This window comes from Macaca thibetana, chromosome 8, assembly GCF_024542745.1.
Source record: "Macaca thibetana thibetana isolate TM-01 chromosome 8, ASM2454274v1, whole genome shotgun sequence".
Lineage (NCBI taxonomy): Eukaryota > Metazoa > Chordata > Mammalia > Primates > Cercopithecidae > Macaca > Macaca thibetana.
In genome coordinates this window covers 91,440,310-91,467,208 of record NC_065585.1, presented here as the reverse complement: position 1 = coordinate 91,467,208, position 26,899 = coordinate 91,440,310, and the positions used below count along the sequence as shown (strand labels likewise).

Here is a 26,899-nt window from a genome sequence, read left to right as displayed (position 1 = left end):
AGGAATGTATAGTGCTCCCAAATAATCATAAAGAAGATATTATAAGGCCTAAAATTTGCTATATATTGTTTTCTCCCCAGATATATTAAAATTTTCTTTAGATAATAAGTTTCTAATTATATTCCATATTCAGAATTTATATACCCAAATAACAACCAGTGCAAAGAAAGGATACTGATTCAGATGAAAAACTGTTTGCTCTCTTATTTCCTTAGACTTTTTCTAACTTATTTTTATCCTTATTTCATTAAGCAACCAAAAATTCCACTAAAAATGGAAGTGGAGGCCCCTACCACACTTGCACTCCAATCCCTTATGAAATGGACTTACCAATCAAAGATAAACAGGAATAAGAAATTTGCTTTGTTTTGAAAAGAGACTAGGACTTAGTAGTGTGTTCTTCCCAATTAGCAGAATGAGTCCCTTTTTACTTCCAAGCCTCAGTTTTGCTTCTACTTCCACAAATCTTTCTTTTGTCGTGATACTGGATTTTAAGTTGTTCTTTGTGTGTAAAATACCATGTGTTTAGAACACAGAAACAGATCATTCTTGGCAGTGATGTGGTTGTATCGTACTGGGAGCAGGGCAGGGGCTGCTTATGCTTCCAGGTGGAGTTGCTATTTCGTTATGCTTTTATTGATGGAACAGTTTGATTTTGAATTTTGCATGTTTCTGTAGTGAAAAAAGTGGATTTTCATTGTGAGGGCAGGAGGTCACATTGATCCTGGGGTCCTCGCAGCATTATTGTGAAAACAGGTGAATTATCCTAAGCAATTCACAGGTCTGGGAATTAAAGACCACAGTTTAGATCCCCACAATTCATAGGTCTGGAAACTAAAGATCACAGTTTAGATCCCCACATATTTTGTTTCTATCCACTAATCACCCACAACATTGTCATGGATGGAAAGTTAGAGTAACCCTTATAGTTTTGAGAAACAGTTTCCATTGTTCTTGTTGAAGTGCAGCATCACTGAAGTAATTACAGAATAAATAATTTACCACAATAATTGACTGTCGTGATTTTTAGCAGGTACAATTTTGATTTTATTGCAAGGCACACAATTGTATATACAATGCATAATTATCATCTTTTAAAGTACAAGATAAAATAATATACATTATAGTAAAGAACATATGAGTATACTCTTATCTCAGAGAAGAAAATTGCCTTAAGGAAGCTGGGTTATACCCTTTTTGGATGTGATTTTCAGATTTACACTGAATCATCCAAATAGCTCTTGGTTAGAAAATAAATCTCATTGACAGGACACACAACCTTTCACAGCTTTCTCTTTACAATGTTCCAATTTAAAGTCAGCTAATGTGCTCCCTGCATTGCGTGAGTCATGTTATTTTGTCCCAGGACTAGATAAAACACCTATAAATTGTCTGACAATAGTTATACACGTTTAAGAACTTTATTTCTCAGTAATATTTCACAGAATAGAACCATTTTCTTAAGATTTTATGTGACTATTGATTTTTTTTCTCCAAGCTATTTTCCCAAATGATGTATTATTTTTAGTATTAAGCCTGGAGTTTTGACTTAAACTCGAGGGATGCTCTTAGATTGGTAACTACTCTGAGACACGAAGAGTGTTTCCACTCTCCTCCCAGTTAGAGTGGGGGGGTTTCCTCCTCAGTGCTGCCCCTGCATGGCTGGTTCATTTCTCTGTGCCTTCTCTGACCCCTCGCTAGGACCTGTCTTCCAGACCTTCTTAGCAGGGTGGAAAGATAGGGTTCATGTAGAGAATGGATCTGAAGGTTAAACACATGCAGTTCTGGTCTCAAAGAGACACAACAGACAGTGTCCTCCCCGTTGAGGTCAGAGAATAGGAACATGAAGAGATGAGAGATATCAGAGAGCCAGAGGGGTTTGAACAAATGCACTGCCTGGAACAATGAATAAATGGCAATGTGGTCCCTGCTTCACATCAGGACATAGGACATACAGAAAGCATGTACACACTTTGACAAAGAAATACATTTGTGCAAGTGGTATTTTCCCTACCACATTGTTTTCTTTATCATTCCTTTAAAGCAGTACCCTAAAATGATATTCCCTTCTTCACTCCTTTTTCAATGTTGGGAAGTCGGTATTAACAAGAATCAAGAAGCTTGGACACCCTTCGTTGACACATACAAGCTACTATTCTTTCCTTGGGTTGCAGACTTACATATGAGCAGATGCAGGAAAATCAGGCAAACCAATAATGGCAATTAATGCTATGAGAGCATGTGAAGTGCTAACTTAAAAGAAACAGGCCAGGTGTGGCCACTCACACTTATAATCCCAGCACTTTGGGAGGCTGAGGCAGCTGAATATTCAGAGGTCAGGAGTTCGAGACCAGCCTGCACTATATGGTGAAACCCCGTCTCTACTAAAAGTACAAAAATTAGCCAGATGTGGTGGTGCACGCCTGTAATCCCAGCTACTCAGGAGGCAGAGGCAGGAGAATCACGTGAACCCAGGAGGTAGAGGTTGCAGTGAGCCAAGACCACACTACTGCACTCCAGCCTGGGCAACAGAGTGAGACTCTGTTTCAAAAACAAACAAACAAACAAACAAAAGAAGAAGAAGACAGAAAACATTAAAGGAAACACACTACTCTGATTTCATCTCACCATCATATCTCTGTTATATTTTGCACTGGAAAGGAATCTGACGAGAAAGTCTCTTGGGTTTTCCTGTTCCATCAAGAAGTTTTTATATTTCCTATTTCACCAGGGCTTGTTTCTGGAACTATCCTCTATATAGATATCCTTCCTGTACCATAGCCAAGATTTTTTACTATGGGATTAGTGTAAACCAGTATTTAAGCCATTCCTGTTTACATTCAGTTATAAAAATACAAGGGCAGCTAGGAATTTCAATAAAACAAGAAATACTCAAAAGAGCACTTCATTTTCATTAGGAGAAATCACTTTCATTCTGCCATATGTCATCTGCGTTCGGTGCCATGATAATCTGGAGTGGAGGCAAACATGGTCAGAGTAACATTCTGAAGCCATGTGTAAAACCTTCAATGCAAGGTTTTGTTTCCAAAAGGTGAGAGTACATACACCACTAAGAAAGTGCATGGTGAACAGAACCTAACAGTTTTAATGATGTCTGTAGTTACATAGGGCTATATATTCACTTTTTCTATTAAATTCCAGAGGATGCTGTGCTAATAATATATAGGCTTGGAGATGAGTGTTATTTCTAAATTATCCCTTTTTTCTTCTCAGGCAAATTACAGAAAAAGCCATTACCTCTGAAATGGTAAATTTCAGGGGGAAAAAGAGGGAATTTATATGTCATCTGGAAGTTTTAGCAAAATTACCCTAAATGTGCTGCTCCTGGCATTATCCTCAGCAGGTATGCCCTTCACAGAATGCCATGCAGGATGTGTCCTGGCACCAGGAGGGACATCATGTCCTCATTCAGCACACATTTAGGAACAATTCTACTTCCTGCTGAGAGCCACAAAATAGTACCTTGAGATCTACAGAAGCAAAACACCTTCCTCTCCATGAATAGAGAGGATCTGCGAATCGCTATATATTCATAAAGAGATGTGGCAAATAAACTAGATCCTGCTAAGGCTACAACCTGGGAGCTAGTTGAAGCCTTTGTGATTCATTAACACATGAGTTATGAGCACTGTTACAGGACTAAATGGTATTCAGGGAGTCTGAAAGAGATCATGCCATGACTAATTCCCAGCAAAATTTCTCAGCATCAACTTAGCAACTCAGGGGATATCACTAGTGTGCCCTCAGGAAATCGCCTGGCTGGGAGGCAAGCCTATTCCTTATTTGTACATGTACTATTATTTACAGAAGATACTATATATATTTTCAGTGATATTCACACTACTTTGTTTCTTGACAATGGGACATGCTTTATTATAAGACTGTCTACCTGAATAGCATGCTAAGAAAAAAAAACTGTAGTTTTCGAGAAATTAAACCATGTTAAAAACAACCTTTTGAATGTTTAAATAATTTCATAAATAGCAAGATAATGTTCTGGTATAAGTGAACATCAGATTCCTCAGATGTGGGTCCAAGCCATACATAAGCTGGAATTCTCACCACACAGCCACATGAAATGTGTGTCCACATAGCATACAGTGGGCTGGGCATGAACCCTGGAAATAGTTCTCATTCCATTGGAGGTCATTGCTGTCATTGTTAAACATCTGGATTGGATACCCACTGAGCTCTGAAAGCAATGATTTTTCTTTTCCTTTTTTCTTAAACCGAGCTTTGAAACTACATTTCATAGGAAAGCCACAGCAGACGGGTGCTGAACCTTATCTAGGAAACCAGAAGGAAAAGATGGGTTCCCTCGTTCATCAGAGGAACTGAGGGTCTGCCTCACTTCTGTACCCTAGAGAAGAGGTGCATGTGTTGCGTGGATCTTTCATCCTTGGTGTTTCCACTGATCACGAACGTGGTCTGCATCTGATGACTTCAGACCATGAGATCTCTAAAAGTTTATTTAAAATTCTATCTTTTCATGTCAGACCGCAGTAGTGATCTGAGTTAAACCCAGATCATTGAACTCCTCTCTTCCTGAAGAACTGTACGAAGACATCTCCACGACTAGTCATACTGGTTTATTGATCCCATCGACGTCCCTCAGGTAAGCAGGATCCTGAACTGTATTTCGGACTCTGCTAGTGCTCTGCCGCTCCATCCTCATCTTCAGTGGAAAGCAGAAGTCCCGGAAACACCGCTTAAAGTTTTCATCAAGAAAGGCGTAGAGAATGGGATTCAGGCTACTGTTGGTATAGCCTAAGGCGATGCAGAAGTAATAGCTGGAGAGAGCAGCCGTGCTGTGGGAGGTGCTCCCCAGAGCCTCCACCAGGATGAATATGTGAATGGGGGTCCAGCAGACGATGAAGACCGCCACCACCACCAGGACCAATCTGGTGATCCTACGCAGGTTGCGATCTTTCTCTCGGGAGCCAGAAAGGAGCCGGACGCTCTTGAGACGCAGGATCATCAGGGTGTAGCAGACAATGATGATGAGGACAGGGATCACAAAAGCAAAGACGAAGACGCAGATCTTCATGAAGAGGTCCCACCAGGAGTAGTCATCATCTGGGAACTGCAAGGAACACTCGATGACATCCACGTCTGGAGGAGGGCAATAAAAACCACAACACAGAAACCTGTTATTGTTATTACCGTGGCTGCAAAGTGTTTTAAATGTGAATTTTAATACATTTTATTGCAATGGTCCCATTATGGTAAGATGACATTACCTGAAGTAGATCACCAAATTACTAATGAATTCTGTATTTTATTAGCCATCTTAATCTTTGTGCATGGAACAATGATGACAGTCACTGTTTACTGGTAACATACACAATACTGTAGAATTAAGATTAGCTGACAATCTTGCTCATCTAGCTGCAGAAGTTGGTTTGACACTGACAGCTTGCAGAAGAGGTAAAGAGTTAATATATAGCATGAGTACTTATTTCTATTTCCATTCATTAACACTTCTACCAGACCTAAGGCTCTGGCAATAAAAAAAGCTAATAAAAAATGACTAAATATTTCAAATCTAGTCACTGAATTTAACAAAAGCCAACTTGTTTGAAAAACATTAACTGGTTTACAGGAAATCATTATGTGGGTCAACAAAAATTGATATGAAATTTGTTTAAATATGACTCAGGTATTGTGATTTAATGGAACCAATGACACTCGTGATTAAGGGCATTACTGAAACACAAGTAAAACCCTTGGAGGAGGTGGGGGAGAATCATCATCATCATCAAGGGAATTCTGAGTAAATCAGACACATTTATTTTCATTTTTACCAACATTATTATGTAACTCAGATAAAACAAACATTTGTATGTGATTACTTAGAAAATTGCTTTATTTGCTCTGCTTCTCTTTGCTGGGTAGTATTCTCTTTGGAGTAGCCTTAATGTTAAGAAGACCAGGGACTCAGGATGGACACCTTCTAAACTATTTTAATGGGGGTCCCATGGGCTCGCCTTTCACCAAACACCAGCCAGCTCACATTTCCAACCCCTGCCCCGAGCAGTCAGCGAGCACAGAGCAGAGCTCTCTTTGCCCTGGTCCTTCCTCACAGACAAGGTAGTCATGAGCAACACCGTGAGTATGATTACTATAATGAAAATATTTTCCTCTGACATTGGAAAAATCTTCTTCAAAAATTGCACATGAATATTTTTTAAATAGCAAAACAGCTTTATTAATGTTTTCTAAAACATTTTAATTCACTCTTAATAGATTGGGATAATAGAATATCCCATCTTACTAGAATGTTAATTACATATACTTTAAAATAAAAAGGATATAATCATTTTGGACAATTAATAAAGATAACTATCTTAGAGACCTTCATGTATCAATGAAATACCAGATCAAACCTTGGAGTAGTAAATGAACACTTCCAGAGAAATTTGTCGTTTTTAATTTTTTAAAAAGTCATTGTCCAAAGTAATAATACTATGAAGACTATTAACTTTTGCTTTAGTGTTTATGGTAAATTATTTTTAAATCACTACTATTATCATAGAATATAAGATACCCATTAAATAACTTTTGATGAGTGACACATGAAAAAAAAATCTGAGTTCAATATAAATATTCTATTCTGGGTTTTGACTTGTTTGTTGAATCTGGTAGAAGAGTTTCCTTGGAGGTAGGGACCATGGTTTGGTTTGGTTTTTTCTGCTTAGCTTTTGTTTTCAGCATTAGCTCTTTCTTGTGGCTGACCTCAGCTTATATGTCACTTCAGAGATGTTTAGATGGAGATCTGTCTCTTAAATGGTCCTCTCCCCGGTAACTTATACTTTGTCTACATGTTATACTCACCCAATTTCCTAGACAGAAGCTTGTCTGATCTGTAATTGTGTGTTACCTTCCTAAAGTTTTTCTCTCCATCTAGAACGTGAACTGCCTTGGTGGAGAAACCCAGCCTGCCTTAATCAATATTGAATCCCTGACACCTAGGGTAGTACTTGGAACATGTGGTGCATAAAGAGAATAAATTGTTAAATAAATGAACAAACAAATACATACCACATGAATAACAAACCCTCGAAAGTGTGTCCTAATTACAGTAGTTATTATGGAAAAGTCACTGGCTAAGCTAAGCGAAGCAGAAGCCACACAGGGCTGCTGTTTAATTTGGATAGACCTTTAACTCCGAGGCTCAGCTTCCTCCCAAACTGTCTTGCATGTAGTGGGAGATATTAAGTATTAGATGACTGGGTGAAATAATCAACAACAGCTACCTTACAAGACTTTGGGAAACAAACGTTCCATTACAGAGTTGGAAATATCCTCCAGAAATGTCAATGAAGCTGAATTTGTAGCGTAAAGAGAGTGCTGACGCAACAAGAATTCCAGTGCACTTCACGTTATGCTAAGGGGATCAAGCCAGGTACAGAAAGACAAATATCACATGTCATCAAGCATCATATTTGGGAGGTTAAAAAAACACCCTGAACTTACAGAGATGGAGAGTAGAACCTCTAGTGGTGACCACAGGTTGGGAAGAGTCGTGGGGAGGGGGATATACAGGGTTGGTTAATGCATACGAAATACACTTCGAAGAAAAACGATCGTGTTCGGTAGCACAAGAGGGTGACTACAGTTAACAGTAATTTATTATATATTTCAAAATAACTAAAAGCGTGAAATTATAATGTTCCTAACGCAAACAAATGATAAATACTTGAGGTGATGAATATCCCAATTACCCTAATTTGATCATTACACATTGTATGCTTGTATCAAAATAGCGCTGGTACCCCCTAAATATGTACAACTATTATGAATCCATAAAAACTAAGCATTTTTTGAAAAAGAAATTCCTGTCCAAGCATGCCATTTTTATTACATGTTCTGTTTCAGGAAGAAGGGGGCATTTTCAGGTTGAAGTATCCATACAACTGCCTCAGTTCAACAAGCAGACTTTCGTTTCCTTCTATATTAATATCAGTGGGCTGTGGCTTCTGATGGCTCCTGTTCCAGCATCTCATGCTTGTTATAATTATAGAGTTAGTTCTAATAGCTAAACTAAAGCTTTTCTTGTGGGTATTCATTTTGTTAAGAATATACTGTTTCTGCTTACAGTGATTATAATAAGTCTTAGCTACTATAATAAAAGCAAGAGCGGACTATAAATCCTCACTTAGTACACACACATATACTACAGTATGGAAAATATTAGAGTCAACATTTGACGTTCACAAAGTGAAAGCTTTGCCTCAAAAGAGTTTCTTGCACTTTATTTCTATTTGCTGTAGGCATGAAGAAACAAAATCCTATGTGTGATTAATCATATTTTAAAATGCAGATACAATAAAGAAAGTTGGGCATTTCTTAAAATTTGCCTAGTAGTATAGCTTGACACCTGCTGTGGCTATGCTAGAAATTCATTTTGTAGTTTCAGAGGGAAAAGATCAGCTTCATTAAAAAACAATGAATACAGTCATTATACATTTGTCCAAACCCACAGGACGCATAACCTGGAGAGTGAGCCCTCCTGTAAACTCCAGGCTCTGGGTGAGAATGCGTCAGTGTGGGTTCAGCAGCTATAATAAATGTACCACTCTGTGGGGGAGGATGTGCCTGTGTGGGGTAAATGGAGGTAAATGGAAGCTCTTTATGCTTTCTGATCAGTTTTGCTATGAACCTAAAACTGTCAACTGAAACCTAAATAAAGTCTAAACACAAACCAACCATGTATCATGCAAGACAAGCTATGATTTTAGCGTCTTGCCCTTTCACTGTGACCTGGAAAGTCCTCACTATATACACTCAGTTATCTGCTATCACAGGTATTATGAATCCCCTAATAAACTGGAGCATTTACATACCTGCTGGAGCATTAAACAGCATGAGTAAGGCCCAGAGTGACTATTCTGCTCGCCTCCCCATCATGAATTTCTATGAGCAACAAAGATGCTTTCCATACCTTTATATTTTGCTAGTAAAGCAAAACTCCTAGAACAGTACCTCTTACCTTGGTTGCAGGTCAGAGTCACCTGGGGAGAGCTCAAAAATCTTGACACCCAGGCTGTACCCCAGGTTAATTAAATCAGACCCTTCAGGGCTGAGATGCAGGCAGCAGTGTTTTCTAAAGTACCCAGGTGATTCCAATGTGCAGCCAAGAGTAAGAACTACTGTCCTAGAAATACAGGAAAAACATCAACGTGGGGGCGGGCACGGTGGCTCACGCCTGTAATCCCAGCACTTTGGGAGGCCGAGGCAGGCAGATCACCACGTCAAGAGATTGAGACCATCCTGGCCAACACGGTGAAACCCTGTCTCTACTAAAAAAAAAAATTAGCTGGGCATGGTGGCGTGTGCCTGTAGTCCCAGCTACTCGGGAGGCTGAGGCAGGAGAATTGGTTGAACTCGGGAGGCAGAGGTTGAAGTGAGCCAAGATCGTGCCACTGTACTCTATCTAGCCTGGTGACAGAGTGAGGCTCCGTCTCAAAAAAAAAAAAATATTGGCTGGTTTGCATGGGGTAAACCTGATATGTCCAAAATCAAGTGGTTCTGCTCATCTGTAACTACCATCCATCTGTTAACTTGATTTTGAATGGCCTACAGTCAAAGCTGTTAAAAATAGTGATTTGGAGGTTATCCTTTAGGAATAAAAGAGGAAAGAACAAACATATGTCGCCAATAATTTATATCCCTTGTTAAAGAGAAAAAAAAGGAGTGAGAAGGTACGTCCTAGAATTGCCAGGTTGTACTTTAAAATTCCACATGCCTGTGGTTTCTTACCTCATCCTCACCCCTCCACTTTCTACTAGGCATTGCCAGAAGAGGAGACAGGTCAGGCATCTCTCTTCTGGCAATGTCATGATTGCATTCTGTGTTTAGAGGTGGAAAAGGACACAAAATTGTTCTATTTCTCATCTTCCATGGATTTAGGCACTACATTTCCATCGTCTTTTGGCATCGATTTCTACTAGATATATGGCCTACTCACTCTCAAATTAAAAGTCTCTGTAATTTGAAGCTACATTTTTATGAATGGAATGAAAATGACTGCTCTTACCTTCCCTGACTTTGGTGCCTCCAAGGACTATTGCAGAGATGCCAACAGATGACGACAGCAGCCAGATGCAGATATTGATGATCTTTGCCTTCAAGGGCGTGCGGAAGTCCAAAGCCTTCACCGGGTGGCACACGGCAATGTAGCGGTCCACACTCATCATGGTCAAGGTGAAGATGCTGGTGAACATGTTGTAGTAATCAATGGAAATTACTATCTTGCACAGCACATCCCCAAAAGGCCAGGAATTCATCAAGTAGACCGTACTCTGGAAGGGCATGGTTGTAGTAACTAAAGCGTCTGCCAAAGCCAGGTTAAATATGTAAATGTTGGTTGCTGTCTTCATCTTTGTGTATCTAAAAGAAAAGAAACAATAGCATTTCCCTCCATTTTCAAGTCAAACCCATAAGGTGAATGTGTTTGTGATAGCCTTTGGATTACTGATTTTGCTTCTTCATTCAATTATTCTTATATTCATTGAGGGTCTAACATGTAAAAGGACTGTTCTAGACATTGATAGGAAAAATGGACAAAGATCTCCGACTTTATTGTTTATTCTACTGCTTTAAAACATTTAAATAAAGAAGATTACAGAAGATAGCAGAGATAGATGAATAGACATATAGATCTAGCATTGCATATAATACAGGTCTTTATTTTGTGGCTGACAATTCATCTTAATCCTGCCCAGAGTCGCTTGGCTTTGAGCATTTTTCAAACACTATATTCATTTTCTTTGACTTGTTTAAAACATATTTTTCCTCAGAGTTATTTTGAGAAATCAATCATTATAATTATGATGTCATTTGAAACTACAAAATGGTTTTCATTTTGATATATGTTCAGTTGCAATCACTGAAACACAATTAGGGTTTGCTGATTTTTGTTCTCCAGTGCACCATTAATTTGTCATTTTAAATATGTTATATAAATAAAGCAGGTTGAATCCTGCTCTTACACGTGTCATAGCACTAAGCATAGTATGGTACAGTAGGAGAGAAACAATTCTTTCTTTACTCCTTGAGATATTTTCTAAGCACATAATATGTCTCATCTTCCAATTGAGGGAAGAGTAATTTTCAAGGTAGGTAAGAAAGATTGCTCTTATGCCTGAGTTATTCTTTACATCATAACATGATGTTTAGGACAACTTCATTTTCAACTAAGACTGAATTCACAGGGTTGTTTTGCTTAGAGAATGCTTCGGCAAATATCCACAGAGTATTAAATAAAAGTTCCAAACCATACCATCAGGTTTTCAAAAGCCAAGAGCTGAAATATGTTGGGAAAATCCATATGTCGATTACTTTCTACAGCCTCAGATTTGAAGACCTTGTCACAATGCAAGTGTGCCCCATTTGATACATGAATTTCCACCTGAGAAACAACTCTGAACATTTCATGATAGAACAGAACAGCCCTGGCTCCTCTTGGAGGCAGTGTGGTCTCATGTGAACTCAGACAGTCCTGAGTCTGAACTCAGAGAATGACATATCTGAGTTTCAGTTCCTGCTAAATAAGAACCATAAAACCTAACTCACAGTACATAAGACAAGGGCAGTAGATGGCCTGACGCACAGAATCACACTCCAGCCTCAGTATCTGCTGCCTTTCCTCCCCACCTCCCATCTCTGCTCATTAGGAAGTGGCTGGGTTTGGGGTCAGCCGGGAAGGCATTGTGAAGACGGGTACTAGAGTTGGTATTTGTTGGTTTCCATTTGGATGTTCTGCTTACTAAAGAGTGATTTAATCTGGAAAGCAAGCAGTTTATTTAAAAATGTGTTTTGCCTTTATACTTTCTATTCAGACATTATTAAATGACCTATAAGTTTTAGAAAGTGACTAAACATGGATGGCCAGGGTCTCATAGCACAGGCTTTACAAAAACAGAGATAGCCAAGCAAGGACAGTTACTGAGAAGGAGTCACATGTTTCTAATGAGAAAGACTGAAATGCTATCTATTCAGATATTTTCTTAAAAATATGGTTTTATGTTTGAAAAAAAAATGCATCTTACAAACCTACCTTCTACTCTTTCAACTCCTCCCACCCCAAAACCCCCGATACTAGCAAGGATTCCAGCAGGAATCTGACTCCTGCTCTTGTATTTTGTGACCCTGATACTCCCTCTCTTTCTTTATGAAGTCAGATTGGCATTCTTTATGCTATAAACTTAGGCAGACCTGGGTCCTAGTCCTTAATTTTCAAACTAACAAGTATACTTTAGAGGGTCCTTAACCACCCTGAGCCTCAGTTTCCCCAATTGTAAAGTGGAAACTATAATATTTATGTCACAGAGTTCCAGGGGTAATGAATGAATGCACCTGAACCAGACAGCATGTCTAATCTATGTCCTGTTCCCCAACTCCCACCTCCCTCCTTACGTGGGTGGAAGCCACCAGTTACCACAGGAAACAGAAAAGAATATAGTTTCTAGGTAACATCCATGGTCATATTTACCCAATTCAGCTTAAATATAAAAGGTGAGAATAAAAATGAGCCCCAGGACCGGACACAAAGAACATGAATGGAATGATACATAAATTACCATAAAATGTAATGTGCATCTTTAAGTAGGCACACAATGTAGAGTAATAGCTTGATTTTAGTTTTTCAAAATATTTATAGCCAATAGATGTATGAAACTGCGTAAGACTTGAACATGTAAAGAATTCAAACCCCATCTTCAGATCTCAGAGAGATGAGCATAGGCAATAATCACACTGACCACATTTCTGAAGTGCCCGCGTCAGGCCCCCTGCCAGGCGTTCCCCAAGCTTTGTCTCATTTCGTCCTCACAGTCACTTCACGTGGTAGGTATTGGTATTCTATAGATGAAGTGACTAAGAATCACAGGATTTTCTTTAAAATTCTCAAAGTGATATAACTATAAAAGGCACAGCAGAAATTTAAACCTAGGGGTTTGATCCCAATTCGTGTATTCTTACATCTCCCCAGCACTTTGTAATTTGCAAAGTCCAGTATTTTGACTTCCATGTATCTTGCTTGATTCTCAAAACTACTGCCCTTCTAGTTTCCCTGAGAGACTTATGTGTTTTGCCTCATATAGCTGAAGAAAGTCAGGCTCAGGTAAGTTAAGTGATTTGTTTGGTGTCAGCAGAGGCAGGACCTCAGTGGGAGGATCTGCAAGGGATGGCAAGGCAGGGCCCCTCTTCCAGGTTTCTGGAAGACACATGCTTATAAACCTATAACACTAGAAGGGGAGAACTCATAGAGTATAATTAAAAGGAATGAATAAACTATGACTTCAATGAATATTTATAGATAGTCTTCTGTGTACTACACTGGACTACTCTATGAACGTGAATATAAAGCAAGGCTGTGACGCTCAGAGGCAGTCTGGTTGAGCCCCGGGGTATTGTTTGTATCTAACCGCAACAGAATTAGCCAGTCTTTTCATTCATTGTATGTCCACCACTGAAAAAACAAGCAAGCTTTCTCATTATGCTATGATATGAAATTATTTTCCATTTCACCCACACTGCTTTACAAAAATTCACAAGCATTTCAAGCAAAATGGCACCATCTGGGTGGGAAGTTCTGGCTTGTGTGGAGGAGCTGGAAGTGGGGTGGCAGCTCATGGCTGCACTTCTGAGCATACACACCGCAGGAGCATATGGTATGAAAAGAGCAAAGTCCGTGGGCTGTCCTCGCTAAACTGACAACATAACAGACCTGAAAACAACAGTACGGTGCATGGAAAGTATGTGAGGGGCAGGCCGGGAAAGAGGGCTTACCTAGGGAACTTGAGTTGTGAGCACCGGGAAGGCTATGGTGGCCAGGCAACAGGGCGGAGGGTGTTCCAGAGACTTAGAAATGCTCCCCAATGACACCTTAACTCAAGACCATCCTAGTGTACTTCTCTTTACAGAGAAATGAGGGGTGACTTCAAAATTGTCAGCCACTGGTGCTTGTGTGATGGTGAGGGGAACAAAGTTATCTGCTGAGATGTCAGGAACCAATGTCACCAGGCAGGGTTTCTGGGAAGACGTGACACTCACCATGCTAGAAAGGTGGCACTTGAGAAGGCGGAGCTGACCCTGCAACACGACACCCTCAGGACTTTCTGTCCTTTCCATGCACGGCTGTACTCAGACAATATGCAGGAGGTAGAAGAGGTAATTATTGGATTATTAGCATGCTTTGCTGTTGAGGTGCATTGCCCAGGTTTGTTTTCTGTTTTTTAAATTTCAGTGATGCTTCTTTAATCAGGAACTCCTCTTTACCTTCATGACAATAGTATAATATGCCTTTAATCTTGATGACTGATTACCATATACCTTTCAAACCAACACACTTTCAGTTGCACTGATTTCAGTTATTCTGGGTCTTCCCTTGCACTTGTCCCCCATGGTAACGCATGCACCCTCTCTTCCCTCTCCAGTTATGTGCATGGCCCCTCCCCTGTTTTTACCCTTTCATTTCTTTTAACACGTTTTTAAACCCCTACCCCATAAGTAGCAATATACTAGACTTTGAGGACGACTGAAAAACTCAGTATACAGGCCCTGGCTCTGAGGATCTTTTAAACTGAGACCAGATTCTAATGTGAACTATAGGAATACATGGAAGGGAAAGATTGCTGTGTAGTGAGGAAATCAGGACATATTTTGAAGAGAAAACTTAGCAGGATCTTGAGTTTTGAAAAAGATTTGGACAGAGAGAGAAGTTTTCTGGCTAGTGTCTCATTCAGAGTCAATGAGGAAATGGATTTCCTGGTTCAGGGATCCTGCTGAGGAGTCACAGGTGGCTGCCTGGGATGGAACAGTAGTGTCAGGCCACAGAGGGCCCTGAAAACCAGAAGGAAAAAAATCACTTTAACATTTATTGGTGACATTATGTGACAGACACTGTTTGGGGAATTTCATATTGTCTGATGAAGTTGTCATAATGATTAAATGAGACATGCATAAAATTACTTAGCACCAGACTGGTACTTGATAATTGCTTAGTGAACGCCAGCCTTCATTGTCACATGACTGCTCCTGCTGTTGTTACTGTTGTCATTCATTACCTACCGCAGCCCTAATATGCCATATCACAATCCCGTAAGATACCACTGCCCCCACTTTCTTCTGAAGAAAAAAAGATTGAGAAAACATCTTAAAAATACTCTCTTGTTTTTCAGTTCTTGGAATCTATATGTAATAAGTAAAGGAACTCAGGCTTGTCTTATTCCAAGGTTTCTTTAAAAATCAGGTATTTTATCAGAGACATAAATACTGCCACTTCCTGCAGTTCAAGATTAAAAAGCATTCTGATGAGGACGGTCACGTATGCACCATGAGGGTAGAAAACATTTAGCATGAGAAACAGGGCAAGGCCCAGGCAGAAATACTGTAATAATACATTAAATACTACTCCTCAATGGACAAAACAATGTCATGTACATTCTGGAATTTTTCCATAGGCCCATTTTTGGGGGTGGGAAAACTGAGTTAAAAGGGAGTAGGTGACTTGCCTGAAACCACAAACTAGTGAGACAGTGGGAATTCAAACTTCAGCTCCAATATAATAAAAAAGAAACAGGAAACAAAACAAAACAAAAGCCCTGGTGATTTTCTAAATAGATTCCTTTAATATAGCAAAAACCTAAAGGTCCATAGAATGCACCTGAACAAATGCTGTTTGGTGAAAACACGAGTGTGATCAAATGCCACTGACTCACAGGAAGCTGGAAGCTCTCTTACAACACTAGAGTTGCCCTTGGAATCCAAAGATGCCCAGGACACCAAACTCATTGGGAAGAAAGCTCTGCAGCAGCAGGGAAAATGTAGTCCTTTTTCACAAATGATGGAAGATGGAGCATGATGAGAGATGAGTTTGGGAGCTCTTTTCTCTGTATTGTCAATGAGCATTTTCCTGGGCGTGTCTTCCAGATGCATGGCATTCTAGATTTTATGTGCAAAATGATCAGAAACAGTGGGGGAAATGGAGAGTGCTGTTCAAAGGATACAAAGCTTCAGTATAAGATGAAAAAACTCAGGGGATCCAATGTACAACAGGGACCGGCATCAACAATACTGTATTGCTTATCTTGAAATTTGCTGACTGAGTAGATCTTAAGTGTACTCACCCCCTCACAACACACACCATACACACACAATATGGTAACTGTGTGTGGTAATGGCTGTGTAATCTGTGGTAGTCACAAATTAATGTGTATCAAATTACCATGTTGTACATGTTTAATATATGTAATTTTTATTTGTCAATTATGCCTCACCAAATCTTGGGGGGGAAAATAATGAACCCTGATGTAAAGTATGGCCTCTGGGTGATGATGTGTAAACGCAGGCTCATCAGTCCCACAAATGCCCCACTCTGGGGGAATGTGAGAATGGAGACTGTGCATGTGTGGGAGCATGGGGTATATGGGAAGTGTAACTTCCCTTCCATTTTTCTGTGAAGCTAAAACTGCTTTTTTGAAAGTCTGTTTAAAAAATAAAAATAAAATGAAGATTGATGACCGTGCTGATGTCACTTCTCAGTGGAACTTACTTAAAAACATAGAGTGTTTCATTAAATTTTTCAGTTAGTTTCCATTCACCTCAATGAAATTAACTGCTATACGCTCTTCTGGGTTATTTACTATCGAAATTGTAGGGTTTTTTTTTTCTAAAGGGGCAGTAGTTTATTAATTTTAGAAAAGAAAGGAGGGAGGCAGAGGCAGGAGGATGGCTTGATCGCTCCACTGCACCCCAGCCTGGGTGACAGAGACAGACTCCATGTTTGTTTGTCTGCTTAAAAAGAAAGGTAAAAGAAAAGAAAAGGAAAGGAAAAGAGAAAGCAAGGAAAAAGGAAAATGGAAAGGAAAGATAAGGAAATTAAATTCACTGCTTCTCAAAGGATCTGACTTTGATACCCCTCAGTCTGTAGTATTCTGAAGGAGTCATGCTCACATAGGAGCCAGGCCCTTGCAGCTCTCCAGAATCACTCTCCTGCACGCAAAGTGCAAAGCCATCAAGAGAACAGCAGGCAGCCATGTGCGATCAGGATCCGGATGCACAGCCCCGTGCAGGGGCAGGCTGTCCATGCAGGGTGGCAGCAAGCAAGGAAGGAAGGGTAACGGGGAGCGATGATTCCACGGGAACAGCCAGTGCCCCCGGGAGCTGCTAAGCTCCTCCTCTCAGTTGTCCCGGCTGGGGAATCATGCGCCTCTGGACCCCCAGAAGGAATGTTCTAGTGCATTCAGGGGTACATGCAGGGTGAGCACTTCTCACGCCCAACAGCACCTGTAAGAAAACGGCACCTCGCTAATGACTGGCGTGCACTTTCCTAGGGCACAACTACCTGGATGCCTAGCAATATATGGATACTTAAAATTAATTTTCCTATTTTTATACAGAAAGCTGACCTAAGTCAGAGCAAGCCACAGAGTGTGGGCACATGGAGAGGGGGATGATGGCCCTCCTGTGCTGCGCTCTTCCCATGAAGCCAGTCCTCCACTGGACAGGAAGCAACCCAGTCAGGCAGAGGGCGCTGAGAAGATTCAGGGCTAAGCAAATTGGGCTGTGATACTGGATTGATCATTTAACAATTGCCTGTCCTTGGGCAGTTCATTAAACCTCTGTAGCTGATCTCCTCAACTGTAAACGAGCTCTAACAATCTTCATTTCATAGGTGTGTTGTGAATTTGTGTGAGCTCAACAGGAGCTCTGAAAATCAGTCCTGTCATAGCTGATCTCTGACTGCATGTAACACCAGCCATTCTTAATCCAAGGCTTCCCTGCCCAGCTTCAAACCAGTTCCTTTGGGATCTCTGAATTCATCACATGGTTTTGTCGTCCTCCATTGAAATTCCAACCTGCTTGGCCAATGGAGAAGGCAAGTGTTAAACAAGCCATTTACAGTATTATCCCCCTCCTAAAATCTATTCTTTATATATAAGCCTTCCTTACCAAATACATAAACCTGCATCCCCTCCAAAGAAAGGGAAAAAAAGGGACGACTGCTGATCTTTCTGTTGAGGAATAAATAAACGTTATTCTGAAACCATCTCTTGTTAATATGATTCTAAGCATGTATTACTTGTACCACTGAAACCACGTAAGCTAAACCTTCAAAAGGCAACTGTCCTGCAGCCATACAATTTGAGGTTTTTAGCTGAACACAGAGACTCCTGGGGCCACGACAATTAAGTGCATCCAAGTTAATCGGGAATGAAGGGAGGTGCCAACTTCACAGCCACATGAAAATATTGCTGCTGATGAGATGCAGCTGAATGAGTCATGGAGAGGAGCTATTCTGTACCAGTGAGAAGCAAATTCTTTCTGAAACTAACTCTGAGACAGGCATCAGAAAACATGTAAAGTCAACAAATCAAGAAATGATTTTGAAGGCTACAGTTTTGCCTGGAGTCTATTAAAGTTTAGGAGCTCTATACCTGATCACCCAACTGGTTTCTCGCATTCTTGCGCTCTCTCTCTCTCTCTCTCTCTCTCTCTCTCTGCAGTTGTATAGTCTCTGATCCCTGAAAACAGTGCCACAAGGCTTTGGCCTCCATCTGCGATCACACATCCCACAGGGGAGAAAATAATTTGGTTAATCCATGTAAGCAGTTGCAATTCTCTCTTTCAAAAGGTTGTCAAATGTATACAAATTACTTTGAGAAATGAAAGATAGTCTCTTGAAAATAATTTCTGAAGTTATTTTTGCTACATTTGTATTAAAGAAACTGTTTAAAGACAGGATCAAGAAATTAAAGACAGTTTCAAGAAAAATTAGAGCATACTATATTTACCAAAGCCTAAAATAAGACTGGTGTCCTGTAGGGAACAGCCATTGGTGAATTATACAGGTACGATATTGTACCTCTGCTTTTTTTGAATGCCTCTGTACATGTGATTTGGTGATATTATCTAAGGTAGGCTATGTTGACACTTGTGAGAATGTGGAACATGTATGTACACACAACTACAGTTGTGTTTACAACAGGTAATTTAACAGTGATTACAACAATTTAACAGTAATTCAACAGTGATTACAACACGTACTTCAAGGAGGGAGAAGAAGAAACTTGGGAGAGAAGAGGCAGGCATTGTGCCAGACACTCTGTCACCCCATTCCGTCCCACACTTCTCTAGTTCCAAGACAGCCACATAGTTTTGGTGAGACTGAGAAAAGAACCATGAGGCCCAGACTGGCTCAGGGGTGACTTGAATGAGTCAGTAAATGGCACATAACCTAGGATGATCCCAGCAGAGGAAGCCTGGAACTTCTGTTCAGTGGATTGGGGAAGAAACACTGTATCCCACTATTTATAAGCAAGAAGATGAGTATTTTTATAAGGACCAAGCTCTATGCCGAGCAAGTTTGGGTGAGTTGGCTCCCTTTGGTGCAGAAATTTGAGGTCAGGAAATGTAACCATTTCCATAGTACTTTTGCAGTTTTGTTTTCTTCTAGGCCCCTTACAAATTTCCCCCTTTGGGGAGGCTTCAATACTGCTGAGGCTGAACTGTAGGGAAGCAAAGGTCTCCCAGAGGATGGTTCATGAGAGATGGAACCCTATAGGTCTGTATTCTGACAGCAACAAATTAATTACAACTAATGAGAAAAGGAATAAGCTAAACTTAAGACCAAGGATCAAAGAATTGTCTGATTCCTCCTATTTTTCTTAACAAATTTTTCTTGTTTATCCTTACAATTAATTTACAAAAATAAACAAAACGAGAACATATACATAATTGTTGTGAAAACTGAAGCTTGACAGAGTGCCCTCTTAAGGAGAACAGAAAGAGGATGGGCAGTGTTCTGAGCTGAACCATGCCCTCCCAAAATTCCTATGTTGAAGTCCTAAGCCCCAGTACTTCAGAATGTGACTGTACAGTCCTGCCTTGGTATCCTTGGGGGATTGGTTCCAGGACTCCCCGTCGGATCCAAAATCCATGGATGCTCCAGTCCCTGACATAAAATGAGGTGGTGTTTGCATGTAACTTATGCAGATCCTCAAGATTACTTATAATACCTACTACAATGCAAAGGTTATGTAAATAGTTGTTATACTCTACTGTTTATGGAATAATGACAAGAAAGAAAGTCTGTACATCTTCAGTACAGGTGCAATTTTAAAAAACAACATTTTTCAGCCATGATTGGTGGAATCCATGAATGCAGAATTCACAGATATAGAATGAGGGCTGACTGCATTTGGCGACAGGAGCTTTAAAGAGATAATTAAGGTAAATGAGACCATATGGGTGGGTCCCAGTCTGATATGACTGGTGTCCTCATAAGAAGACATTAGGACACAGATGTGTAGGGCAAAGGCTATGTGAAGTTACAGGGAGAAGGCCGGATCTACAGGCTGAGGAGAGAGGCCTCGGGCCTCAGGGAAAGCCCTGCAGACACCTTGATCTCAGGCTTCTGGCCTCCAGAACTGTGAGACAGTCAACAACAGGGGTTGCTTAACCCACCCAGTCTGTGGTGCTTTGTGATGGCAGCCTCAGCAAACTAATGGAGGCTCTAGAAACCTGAGGTGCCAGGGAGATCATCACACTGAGCCATTTAGAAGGAAGGAGGCCAGCTGAGTCTGCAGAAAGGAATGGATAACTGGGAGAGAAAGAGAGAGTTAGATTTAGGATTTGTCAGAATGTACCTGACAGTTATGGCCACAAGAATGGATGAAACCATTGAAAGAGAGTATGATTGTCAGTTTGATGAGTCACCTTGGCCGGGCTATAGTCCCCAGGTTTTCAAATACTCATCTCAGTGCTGCTGCAAAGGTGTTTTGTAGGTGTGATTAGAGTCCATAATCATTGACTTTAAGCAAGGGAGATCATCCTAGATAATCTGAAAATGCGGCCTGATCCAATCAGTGAAAACCTTAAAAGCAGAGCCGAAGCTCCCTGAGGAAGAAGAAGCTCCCTGAGGAAGAGAAGACAAGCAGCAGCTTGTCTCTCCTGACTTCCTATCTTAGCCAGTCCCACAGTCAGCTATGCCACTTTTTTGTGAGAAATTTCTTAACATGGACATCCCCTACTGGTCCTGCTTCTTCGGCTGATCCATGACTAATACAGAGAATGTGCAAAGTGAGGACAGAAGAGGGCTGAGAAGGCTCTGGAGAATATGAGCATTTAGGAAACATCAGAGGAAGGGCATTCTGTGCAGGGGGGCAAGGAGAATGCCAGAGGATGCGGGGGAAGCTAAGAAGAGGGTGCTATTCAAGAAAGTGAGGACCTAAGGTCGCCCAAGCATGCCAGACCCTCCACACAAGCCAAGTGAAAGTGACCTAAAACGAGCATCTGAAACACACACCAGGGCTTTGGTGAAGGAGCACGGGGGGGAGCTCAAATGCTCAGGGCAGAGGACCGGGTGGAAGAAAAGGAAACAAAGAGGAGGGATTACTCCTCCAAGAAGCTTGCCTACCCATGACAGGCAGGAGGATGAAAGGACATTAGCTAAGGAAATGAGGAAAATGGAGGGTTGGTGGACAGTGGGTTGTTGATTACTTGTAAGATGACAGACGCTTGGGTATGTTCATGTGCTGAAGAGCAGGTGAAGAGGGAGAGATTGCAGACACAGTAGAAAGGAGATAGCTTATATGGTAAAGACCCCAGAAGGCAACGAGCTTCAAAACCCAGGAGCAGGAATTAGCCTTGGATAGAAGGAAGGAGAAAATTCCTGTGAGACAAAACAGAATACAGGGAGGGTGGCTGCCAGTGTGCGTATGTAGAGAAGCAGTGTTCCTGAGGGCTGCACTCCAGTGTCTTGGTGAACTACTGGGTAAAACCACTCATATGATAAAGAGAGTAAAGAATATGACCATGAAGAGAATATGATCAGGTGGAGGGTTTCAGAATAAGTGTAGATTTGAATTCATTTTTAAAAATGGGAAATGAAAGAAGGAATTGGCTCTTTCTGGAAAATAGAGGAGGGGCACAGAAAAATGTCTAGGGAGAATTAGGGTCAGATATACTTGAAGGTGGTGACTTTGTCTTGACAAAGATAAAATTGATTTTATCCAACAGCATCCAACTAGCTGGGTATAGGAATAAGGAAGGTAGGTTACTGGCTTGATCAAGGGTTAAGGCTTTAGTGGAAGACACTGGCAGAAGTACAAGAAGGCAGGACACTTGAGTGTGTTGTCAAGACAGAGCTTTAAGTGATAGCTCATGGAGTCTAGGATGGGGAAGAGAAAAAGAGATAGTCTGGGAGAAAATGTAGAACCTCCTGGAAAGAAAGAATCCAAACGTTTGCAGTAGTGGTATGGTGGGAAATGAGGAGCAGAATGGGTAAGAGTGCAGGATCTATGGTCAGGCCGCTGGGATCATTTTGGCCCCGTGAGTTACCCAGGTGTGACCTTAGTTTATTTCAATTTTTTGTGCTTTAGTTTCCTCATCTATTAAGTGGGTATGGTAATGATATACCTATAGCTGCGAAGATTAAATGATTCACGTGAAGAAGGTAGCTTTACCTGCTTGACACATAGTAAGTGTTCATTAAGTGTCAGTCACCTTCTTTAAGGGAGGAGAGAGTCGAACATGTATGAAGTTGTGGTAAGAGTGGGAGAATGGATGTTTACGATGTCAGAGGTAGGGCTGCCTCTGGCAGGGCAGAGGGGTGTGGGTGTCATGGTGTTCATTAATTAATAAAAAATGAAGACTGCACGGGGGAATCCTGCACAGGAGGAAATCGTGAGACCACAGGATTAGAATCCTGATGGTCAGCCGAGTGTAGTGGCTCACACCTGTAATCCCAGCACTTTGGGAGGCCAAGGCCGGCAGATAACTTGAGGTCAGGAGTTTGAGACCAGCCTGCACAACATGGTGAAACCCCGTCTCTACCAAAAATTAACTGGGCATGGTGGTGCATGCTTGTAATCCTTGCTACTCGGGAGGCTGAGGTGAGAGAATCGCTTGAACCTGGGGGGCAGAGGTTGCAGTGAGCTGAGATCATGCCACTGCACTCCAGCCTGGGCAACAGAGCCAGACTGTGTCTCAAAAAAAAAAAAAAAAAAAAAAAAAAAAAAAGAATCCTGAGGGTCACACCCATATTCACACCCAACAACCACAAACTCCAAAGCCTGGTGAGTGAGGAGGCTGGAGCACTTGCATTTTAAGGTCTCCACAGTGAAAGTTAATGTGCCCTAATTATCAAGGGATTATGTTAGTTGGTACACACTAAATGATGAGAACTCTTGAAACTTTAAATCAGAAGATACGAGGCAGCACTCCAGGGACCCGAGGTGGGAAAAACTATTTGTAAGGCAGGCCTAAAAGTAGCCAAATCTTTTTCCACAGCTCTGACTCCCCAGGTCTGAGCTGAACAGTCTAGATTGCGCCTGCCCACACTCTGACCATCTAAGTTCCATTTCTACAATTATTTTCTATGAGATTGAACTATGCTAGGAGCCTTTCCCATGTAAAATATTTTAAGATAGTATCCTCCATCTTTCAAGCACAGCTACTCAGTCTCTTCAGTTACAAGGGCTGCGGGGCCTCCACACCCTGGTTTGCACTCAAGCCTGATGATCACAACGCAAGCCACTTTATGCCACCCTCTCTCCAAGTTCAGTCTCTTCATTTCCTAAGATAAATAAACCCAAGTACATCAATTCTTCTTCAAAGGTTTTATTTTTCAATCCTTGAACCATCTATCATTATGAAATAATGCTAAACACTCCTTTTCCCTCTTAGCGATAGACTTAAGTGAACTAGGTTCACTAGACATTAACCTTTTACTTGTGAAGAACTTGAGATGTATGTGCCCTAGCCATCAGTGAACTAGCTAGATTTCAGTAGGTTGGCACTCCAGGATGGCAGTAGAACTCTTCGCTTTTCATTTATCATCAAATGTAACCTTTAAGTATTGAGAATGGAGTGGGAGAATGGAGAACGATGTATGTGAACTATCCAACTCCTTTTATATTTTTAGCTGAACTTATCCCCTTATAACACACTTTAGTGTTGGATATCTTTGGGAAATCTATCCATTAAAAGTCCTAGCTAATCTACAGGATTTTTTTTCCTTCTTCCATGTCAAATGTTCCCCACGGAGTTATATTTGCACATAACATCTAAATGTTATTTTAGGATTCTTCAGTCTTTTTAATTCTAGTCTGCAAAAGGTTGTAGAGCAACTACAAAGCTCTTTTCAAACTGGAGACTTCAGGGGCTCATTCAAATAACAATAATATGTATCTGTTTTACTTGAGCACCCAAATATGATATGGGTAGAAACAGAGCTAATTTGTTTTCTTAGAGCTTTCTTTTGTGTAACAATGTTTCTATTACCCCACCACCAAAAAAATGGCTTCTGTACCAAAGATCTCCTAAAAATTTTGATTAAAATTTAGAATACAGTTGTCTTTTCTTTTGTCTAATTGTCTCTTTAGTAGAGGCCAGCCCTCAGATTACTAATGACTTGGACAAACAATTTACTTTTAAAATATTCCCTCCTTTACTCATCATGGATAGAATTCCTGCGAAATGCAATAGGCAATTATGAAAACCAAGGGCACCAAGCTATAAACACTAGTTGTTGGTGAAATGAGCTTTATAATAAGTGTTTGGAGACTTAAATGATGGTTTTTAATGTCAGAGCATACATAGGAAGAAAAGACCTGACATTCTCAAGCAAACAAAACAAAACAAAACAAAAAACAAAAGATAAAGCAGTATTTTTATTATGATAATATTCCAAGGGAAAGATTTATGCTATCATTCATGATATGGTTGCTAAAGTTCATAATAAACAAAAGGCCTGTTTCAAAACTAAAATCAAGCTTAAAAAAAAAAAATCAGTTATTCATCCTTTCAGAGTCCCTAGCCAGGGTGACTTGCACCCCGCCCTTATTTCACAGAGACTTCTCAAAGGAACACAAGTGTCCTACTCCTTCTCACAGGTGTGTTGACAAAACTCTAGTGCTTCCAGAAAAGGAAACACATCTCTCTCAAGAAGACTGCAGAACAAAGTTAGGTTTTTCTTTTCTTGTTTTTCTTTCTTAAAGTCAGAATCACTTTGCTTACCAGAAAATTAGCATATTCGTGGACATTGCGATACTTATTATTGGAAGTTGACCTAAAGAAATTTCCACACACACACAAAAAATAATAAAATAAAACCTTCAATTTCTCATGGTGGGAAAAAAAAAAAAACAGCAAAGCAGTTTTTGAAAATCTCCACAGGCCATGCTTTAGAAGATAAATATTATTTACTGATATTCCTAACAAATGGGATGACATTTGGTACTAAAAAGGCTCCTATATGCATATCAACAACGCTAGATCATATATCAGCTTTTGTTTCATAAGCCAAAACACCAGTCTGAGGAGTCACAGGAAATTCGGAATTATCTTCAGTGCATTGGGTGGGCTTGAAATTGATCTTAAGAAATATTTGCAAAGGGCATAACAAAGTGCTACGAACTGGCGCAGGCAACCAGGCAAATGGATTAACTCCTTTACCAGGAGACCCTGACCCTGTTGTCAGCACTCAGGCACCTTGCCCTGCGCATAGAGTTTTCAGCAGAAACGCTGGGCCCTAGGGTGGAGTCGGGGGAGTCACTCTGAAATCTTCCAGATGCCCCTGGACGCTCGGATTCGCCTGTGTGAACCTCTCAGCACTCCACCAAAAACTCCCAGAAAATCCTTCACCTCTTCTAGGAGGCCACCCTGTAGCACTTCCAGCATCCTTCACAGAACAGAGTTCCCATCGCCTGGCTAGCTGCCCCCACCGCCGCTACAGTGGCGGGGCCCGACCCTCACTCCCTGCCCTGCCCTGCCCAGCCCCCCGCGCCGCGCCGACCCCGCGCTCACCGGATGATCACGAACATCACCAGCGAGTTGCCCACCAAACCCACAACGAACACCACGGAGTAGACCGCCGTGATGATGACCGGGATGGCCGGGGAGATGTGCGCGGGCTCCAGCTGCGCGTCCTCCGAGCCGGCGCTGCCGTTGCTGTCGAGCTCGGCCCAGCCGGGAAACCAGGCGCTGCTGTTGGGGGGCAGGCAGGCGCTCGGGGCGCAGGTCGGGCCCGGCTCCCCGCGGAAGATCTGGACCGGGGAGTCCATGGTGGGGCGGCTGCAGCGGGAAGACGAGGACAGGCGGCACCTGCGGGGCTGCGGAAGCGAGAGAACCGGCTGGACGCGGAGAGGCAAACTTTGCCCCCGCCCTGGCTGGCGCCGCTGGGGACCCGGAGCCTGCGGACCCCCACCCTGGCCGCAAGTTGCCGGGGACAGGACAGGGAGGACAGACTTCTCGCTTCCTTCTCGGCCAGCAGGCGCGCCGCTGGGTGCCAGAGAGGGGAGAAGAGCGCTCACTCCTTCTCTCCCAGCTCCTGAGGTGCCTCCCTCACCATTTCTAGGCACCGGCCCCGGTGGAACTGTCCCCAGACTGCCTATCTGAGCCCCCAGGGTCAAGCCCCTTTCCCACCTCCCAGAACGGAGGTCTAGCTAGAACTGCGCCTCGAAAGCCCAAAGCTTACCTCTTTCCCAGAGACAGGCGAAGGCGAGGTAATTTAGGGGACGCCCTGGTAGGTGCTGAACCGCGCGCTCAAGAGTCCCACTCAGCTCTTGGCGTCACCTGCTCTCGGATCCCGGCCCCACTCTCGGCCCCAGTGCTGCTGTTCTGCTGAGCGCAGTCCCCGCCTCTCAGTGCGCGGCTCCCACTACTGGCGGCGGCTCTGCTGGGCGGGGCGGGGCGGGGCGGGACGCAGCCGGGACGCGGCTGGGCGCTGGGGACCCGCGGGCAGAGAGCTCGGCTGGTGCGCCCGCCCCAGGCCAGCTGGTCCTTGCCCGGCCCCGCCCGCCCGGAGTCAGCCCCCAACTCCCCAGCCTCTCAGCCCCGCGTCCCCTCCAGCCCCGAAGGCTCGCCCGGC

The 26,899-nt window shown here is 42.0% G+C and overlaps 1 protein-coding gene across 1 annotated transcript; it reads right to left on the bottom strand.

The window, feature by feature from the left end:
• Positions 1-1,020: 1,020 nt before the first annotated feature.
• Positions 1,021-26,614, bottom strand: OPRK1 (opioid receptor kappa 1). Its single transcript, XM_050801794.1, has 4 exons — positions 26,507-26,614; positions 25,837-26,141; positions 10,061-10,413; positions 1,021-5,133 (listed from the first exon to the last, which is right to left on the bottom strand). The coding sequence occupies exons 2-4, from the start codon at positions 26,091-26,093 to the stop codon at positions 4,601-4,603; spliced, it is 1,143 nt and encodes a 380-aa protein (XP_050657751.1). The 5' UTR covers positions 26,094-26,141; positions 26,507-26,614; the 3' UTR covers positions 1,021-4,600.
• Positions 26,615-26,899: the final 285 nt, after the last annotated feature.